This window comes from Mycetomoellerius zeteki, unplaced genomic scaffold (genome assembly GCF_001594055.1).
Source record: "Mycetomoellerius zeteki isolate Tzet28-1 unplaced genomic scaffold, Tzet1.0 scaffold327, whole genome shotgun sequence".
Lineage (NCBI taxonomy): Eukaryota > Metazoa > Arthropoda > Insecta > Hymenoptera > Formicidae > Mycetomoellerius > Mycetomoellerius zeteki.
This window is the reverse complement of record NW_017257313.1, coordinates 232567-240229: the sequence shown is the minus strand read 5'-3', so window position 1 is coordinate 240229 and position 7663 is coordinate 232567. Positions and strand designations below refer to the sequence as shown.

The 7663-nt window shown below is 31.5% G+C and overlaps 1 protein-coding gene across 1 annotated transcript in view; it reads left to right on the top strand.

The window, feature by feature from the left end:
• Positions 1-2788, top strand: part of LOC108725176 (neurotrimin) — a 211308-nt gene extending 208520 nt beyond the window's left edge. The window contains exon 10 of the mRNA XM_018452025.1: positions 2286-2788. Within this exon, the coding sequence (XP_018307527.1) occupies positions 2286-2497 (212 nt within the window). The 3' untranslated portion in view covers positions 2498-2788. The remainder of the gene's footprint in view (positions 1-2285) is intronic.
• The last annotated feature ends 4875 nt before the right edge of the window (positions 2789-7663 follow it).

The window sequence follows — 7663 nt, the reverse complement described above, 5'->3', positions numbered from 1 at the left end:
ATCATCCCTTTTTTTTTTATAAATATGTATGTGTGTACTTTTTTGTGATTCAGATATGGTAATTTCTGCAGTGCTTTTTACACTGAAAAAGGAACTTTTAAAAAAATTTCAATACTCTTTAATTTAAAAAAAATTGCTTTAAATTTTTTATGCGATATCACAAATTTGTGTATATAATATAAAGAATTTGAATATTGTTTTTCAATATATGAAAATAAATGTGTTGTACAGTTTTAAATGATACATTAAAATATTAAAATATTAAAGTTTATTAGCAACTTTTAATATAAAAAAAATTACGTTGATTTACAAGGCTTCTATTTTACAATACCTGAATGGTGATGTTTATATATATTATTCTATGAAGAAAAATAAAAGAGTTGTGTAAATTCTTTAAATTTGTAGAGCTTTTTCCAAAATAAAGTTCTTGATTTTCAAAAATCTGTGAGTGATGGAACTTTGTTGACCTTATATTTTCTTCTCAGCAGCTAATAATATATAAAAATCATCGTTCATATGTTGAGAAACAGAAACCTTATAAATCAGTGGAATCAATTCTACCAATAACATACTTTTTTAAAGCGATGGTATTCTAGTAGGAAAAATATTTTATACTTTATTACCATAGAATACGTGTTTACAAAATTTAAATTTCTTTTCTCGCTCACGAAATGAAATTTATGTGTATCGGATTTATGTGTCCCGCTCACGGTATACGTGTGTGTGGCCAGAACATTCGTAATTCAAGCAATAAAATGTTGATCTATGCGATCAGTGAGGAGGAACGCTTGAAAACACGTCACCTTCCGCAAATACGTTGCCGCGACCCGAAATTCGCCGGGATACGTCGTCTTAAATCATCGCCCCCGACGTAATGCGAGAACTTACACGCCGCCGGGCAGTGGCGGAACTTTCCTAGGGAAAGTTTCGCGGAAGGCGCGAAGTTTATTCCGCAAAACTTCCAGCAACGTGCCACGCCGCCTCGGAATCCTCCTCCCCGAAAGCCTCTACCTCTCCTGTGCCGTCCTCCGCCACGACAAACGCGGAACTCTCGACGGGATTTTGATGAAATCCCATGCGGTTTATGAACTACCGCGCTCGGTCCAACTATGGCAAGTAATCTGCGCCCGGGACGCCAGCGTCGGTATCCAAACTTGTTTCGATTATCATGTAAACTGGCGGGTATGAGCGAAGTCGCGGCAATTCAGATACCAACGAGTTGGACGCGATCTGGTTTACGATTTCCGCGGTGGACAGACAATGAGAGTCGCGTTACCCAACGCAAAAGGTAATGCAAAAGTGCGCTAACGTCGACGTCTACCATAAACAATGTTTCTAGAAAGAATACGTAATATACGGCAAGAATATTGGAAAGATTCACCGCGTCTCGCCGAAGTAGAAGAAACTATAAATTTTTCCGGAGTTTGCCCTCAGCTTTCATTTTTGAATATTCCACCTATTCGCGTCACGAATGGCCGTCTTATATAGTGTCATTTAATAGCCACAAAATGTTGTGTAATATATCCTTGGCCAAAAATATTAGGAACATTATTAACCATTATTTAATGTTTTAGCTCAATTGATTTATAGTTGCTGTAAATTATTTTTTATTTCAAGAACTTTTTAAACTTATGTACCGTTCCAAAGTATCAATAAATGGCAAACTTTGTAAAATAAACAGATAAGAAACAGAAAAATTGTTTTTACATTCTACATTAAACATTTTTTTAACTCAAATTAATATTTTCTGTACATTTTTAAAAAGGAGAATATAATATCAAAATTCACAGAATTTATATCACAAAAAACTGACGCTAATACGTTAATATCAGTGTTTATTAGCACTCTTACTTTTTTTTGCAGACTATGATTTTCCTACTTTTCCTTATACAACCGATTGTAGAATAAATTACTTACTCACAATTTTTAACCTTGATTAAATATTTGCTCGCTAGTGTCTGTTTTAAATTTTCTTTTTTGTTTATTTGCATAGAAACTAAATTAAAATATAGTACGTTAACATTTCTTTGGTTCAAATATAAAAAAGATCATTAGAACCCAATAGATTAATGCATTTGGCAATTAGTTGACGTTTTTTTTGCAAAAGCAGCGTTTATTAAAACTTTTGAGTGGTATTGTATAATGTCGGTAATCAATAAAAAACAACACACATAAGCAAAAAAATTTTAGATCAATAAAAAATATATAGGTGCCTAATACTTTTAGCTAAAGCTATATATTATTGAGACTTCGATATATTATCGATATGTGATGATTGTTTTCAGAAACGCGAATCCGTGGCAGGCCGAGTCATGAGGAGAATCACGAAGCTGAGAACGTCATTGATACTAACAACCACAAAAGCGTCGACAATGACATCGGGCAGCGAAGAATCGACAACACGGCGCAATCGATGTCATCTAAAAGCAGCACGTGGCATTGTGTGACGCGATCCAGCGCAGCGATTTGCATAATCATGCTCTCCGCCCTGTCGTAGTCGTCGCGGAGTGAGGATGATTGAGTCGATGTCTTTCCAGCTTGCAGCATAAATCCTGCAATCTTTCCTCAACCGCGCAAGGGATCAATTAACTGACGAATAGCGCACTTATTGAAAGATCCGCGGCTATCGACGGCCGAAAGGAAGACGATTATCATAGTGGGACTATGAATTTATCTTGCCTTTGATAAGGCGACACATTACTCGTTATAATAGATCGTTATAATAGCGCCATTCATTTTTCTCTCTTGTTTTCAGCTGTTTTATTGTACAAAGATGGCAAAAACAAAGTCTGCGGGCAATATTGTAGACACGAAGTATAATTATTTTATGTCGTATCAACCTAAGAAAAAAAATGTATTCGTAATTATTTTTATAAAATTCAATGCTATATTTTGGAGCGAAGGTCTTTCTGTATTGTTATCGAAATTTAACACTAGAACTACCGATAACGGAATCTATTTCTACTATTTAAATATATACTATATATACAGGACGAATTAATGAAAACTTTTTATCCGTTCTTTGTAACGATTTATGTAAAATATCGAAACGTGTCAATTTTGTTTCTAAAGAGATTATATAATTGTAATAAAGGACCCCGCACATTTTATATGAACAAAGTGGCTTTAGTCAAATTACAAAAATGTGTGAGATCCTTTAACGATGCTGGTTTGTCTTTTTAATTAGGATACCTATTACCTTTCAAAAATTTTAAATAGCAGTAAAAATAAAGTAACGTATCGTTTTAAAGGTCATTTAATTCTTGTTAAGAAATCACACACATTGGAAGGTATTAAAAATTGAAAATTCTAAATAGATTTGATTGAGTTAGACTGTAAAGATCATCTGATTTTATTCCATTAAATTCTTTTTTTTCATTATATTTGAAATATAAAATATTATGCAACGCCAGATTTCATACAAGGTCTACTTACAAAAGCCGATTGATGAAGTGCCAGAAATGTTTTAAAATATCCGCAATAACTTCGAAGGAAGGCTTTATTATTGTACAGAAACTGAAGGTTTTTGAATACTTTGAATATTTTAATTTTGAATATTTATTAAACTTATATATTTATTAAATATTTATTAATTTTTCTGTATGAATTGCAAATTTTCAATTTTTAATATCTAAGACTTCCAAATGCGATTTTCAAAGAAATATTTATACAAAATGAAAAAAATAGGACAGTAGAAGGATTTAAAAGAATGTTTTACATTTTAATGATATTTAACATTTTTAAAAGATATGAAAATATATGTAGATTTATTTCGGAAAAACACTGCTGTCAGCCGCAAACGTTAAAAAAAGGCAAAAAAGATATAAAAACGAATCGCAAACGAATGTAATGTATAGAAGAATATTTATACGTTTCAAAATTTTTTACGATTTTATTTTGTAAAGTTTGTCCATATTCTATGAGACGCTCTCTTGTTTTACATAGAGTAACTACTCAAATCAAGGGGATGAAGCAATACAGTTAAATTTATTACAATTATATTCTCTAAATTCTTTGGAATGAAACACTTTAAAAAGTGAAAATTGAGTTACTATTGAAAAATGTAGCTCAATTTTCAATCTTTAAAAGTGAGATTTCACTCTTTAGAGTAACAATTTATTCTAAAAGTTTTAGAGAGTACCTTCTTCTTAAAAACAAAATTAATGTGTTTCGCACAAATCAGTTAGTTATAAAAAAACAAAGTAAAAAGTTTTTGTTGACTCCATACTCTATATCTTTTAAAAAAGGGAAAACGAAATTAATTAATTTAACCATTTATATATTGCAACAAAAATTAACGGATAATTTCAGAAAGTATACCATTTTGGTAGTAATAGTAATAATGGGGGGATGGATGGAATCATATATCAGTCTCTATATGTCGGAACCCAATCAAAGAGTCACTTAGCTCTAAAGAGTTCCTCTCTCGCTAAATCAGTACGGATTACGAAATTGTTCGTATATACGGAATGTGGAGTTTGAACTCGTGATCTGTTCGTCGCTGACATATGGAGCCACACAACATCTCTTCTACCATTTTAAATTTGATAAAAAAAATTACAATTTAGTCATTTTGATTGTTTGGTAATTCTAGTGTTAAGTATGTTTGCGATATTCAAGCATCACTTGTTGATCGACGATAATAGAGATATCAAAATATGTAATTCGATTGATAATGTACTTAACACGTTGATTACCGAATAGAAGATAACTCGTAGTTGGCGATATATAGATGAACGTCTTTATTCGCTGATCGATATTTTCAAAGGAAAACTAAAAATTTGTTTGTGAGTTTTGAATGGAGAAATAAAAAAGAAGTAGAGCGTATTAAAATAATGTGCTGATATAAAAATAGCATTAAGTACAAAGTTACCTAATTGTACAATGGCAGTCAACGTGTTAATATCTGTGTCATAATAATATTAATATTGTTTTATTCGTTCAAGTTGAATACTTTTTTATCTTTAACTTTTTTATCAAAGCTCTCCTTGCCTTTCATAAAGCATCGATAATCATTCCAAATCTTTTTGACGTGTCAGCGGATTTGCGAAGCCATCGCTATCGGATGTATTCTAGGAATGATGCCGTGACGATCATTCTCCTTATCTGATTCAACTGTCATCACCGAATCCTTTTCCCCAATCTTTCTTCTATCGGTAGAGAGGCTTTCAAATCGCGTGCATCGTTAGCGAAACGAGATGTCCCAATTTCCCTCAAAGGTTGATTTTTTTCGTATGTGGATATAGCTTACAGGAAAGGTTTGATACTCCTATTCGAATGGCAATTATATCGTTAAAAAAATTAATTACTTAAAATTAATTTTTATCTCACGGATTAGCACAATCTCGGTAATGATTACTATACAAAAATTACAACAAATCCGAAACAGAGACGCAAATTTCTTTTGTAAGATACGTATTGAATATTGCATTAATTACACTCACTTTCTATCGCTTATCCATATCGTTTCTAGATCAAGTAAAAATTCGGCCTATTCGATTGGTAAATACTCGCTAGTAACTCGTGTGAATGCGTAGAGGTTTATATTAAGATGTTGATAATATGTGATTAAATCGCAATTATATCGTTAAAAAAATTGATTACGACAGTATTTTTTAAAAAATCTTAAGATATTTACGTGTTGCGTTTATATAATTTAAAATTAAAACAATATACGAATGTTGATAAATAATATTTATCAATATTTTCATATACTGAATTTGCACAGAATATTTATGCGCACACATTAAAGCTATTCCTTGAGAATTATTTTCGTATCACATGTAACTGTTAACGTATTTAATTTTATTCGATAGACAGAAAATAATTAACTCTTTGCACTCTTATGCCGACTGTGTAGTAACACGTTAACTAACAAGAAGGATCCGGCTCAATTTTAATTACATAGCTAAATTGAAACACTCATCATAAATAAAATATTCAAGCTTCAAATATTGATCAAGAGGTTAGATAATGGATTATAAATTGGCTGATAAATTGTATCAAACATTTTCTATGTCAGTTCTTATTAAACACTAATCAACTAACAGTAATATCTAACATCAATGTTACAATTTTATACTTAATAATGTAATTGTTACATGTAACATATGTTATATTACCTATACAGCACAGAACAGTGAAAGAACGTTGCTGAGACATTGCAATGTTGAATGTTAAAATGAATCTTTTTTAACGTTAAATCGGTGTTGATTTTTCTACAAAAATTGTTAATATTGCTGTAAAGTTAAAACAATATTCCTGTACAGCATAGAACATCGAAAGAACGTTGCTAAAATGTTATTGTTGCAATGTTGAATGTGAAGTGTTGAATGTTCTTTCAACGTTGAATTTACATTTGCAATGTTACAATTCAACATTTCTGAGATGCTGATTCAACGTTAGTGTGCTGTATGGGTTACATTTATATTAATTGAATAACAATTTCTAACATTGATGTTATTATGTATTACTGTTAGTTGATATTTACTGGGTTTTTTGTAACTGACGCAGCAATCAATATTAACGTTATCGTTAACGTTTATCGCAGTGCACTGGCAATTTTAAAATTATGAAACATTTTTTTCAGTTGATTATTTTTGGTAATTTGAAAATTATAAAACATCCTGTAGCCAAAACTTTTTTTATTGTGCCATCTGTTCTAATCATACCTCTGTTCGAATGTAATTAATTATTACTGCAGAGGATTAATCGATCTTAATTAAGCTAAATGTATAAATTAGTATGTAAGCATAGAAAGCGTGTTAGTGTGACATGTGCGAAACTCGAAGAGTGTCCCGAAAGCGGTGCATAAGATGCAACAAAGCAATCGGGACTTGTAAATTTCCGATGATTAGTCACTTGCATATATTTGTAAATAATGTTACGATCATATGGACACGACATTATCGCTGTACTAATTGTATCGATAAGAACAATTTTGTATATATTAATAATCCTTTGGGTGCGTATAAAATAAGCGTGTGAGTAGTTGTCGACGTTTTTATATATGTGGATGTTTCTGCAAATGAAGTTATTGCATCCCCGACACGTATCAAGATGAAATTTCAGATAAGAGAAGTATCCAGTTCGTCTTGAGTTATTCTATAAACTAAAACTAAATCGTAGTGAACACCGTTTTACGTTTTATAATCGAAAATGTAACGTTGCTACACGCAATCAAGCGCGATTGTTAAGCTACTCTTTAAATTCATAAACTAATTTACGTATATAAAAGAGATTTATATTGATAATCAGAAATTATTAATTCGTATATCCTCGCCGAAAATATCTGAAATATTTTTGCGACGTATGATTTACATCTTATTATACTGTTAACTGTTAATGAACAGCAATTCGATAGCAATTTGAAACTCGCGGTTCAGAGAAATAGAACGTCTAGTGCGTCCTTATGCTGCGCATGGCAAGTTTTAACAGAAAAATGGCGTATTGTTTGAAACGTCAAATGATCAGAACTTATGTATCCATGTTTACATTGACGTGATAAAATTCAACGTCCGCTCAATAATACAATCGAATTTTGGAAATTAATTTAAGTGTTACACATTTTACAATTAAATCCCTTGATATGAACGATATATGTCACAACTCTCAGGAGCTCCCGGAATCCAGATGTAAATATTAACTACAAGATTACGCTACG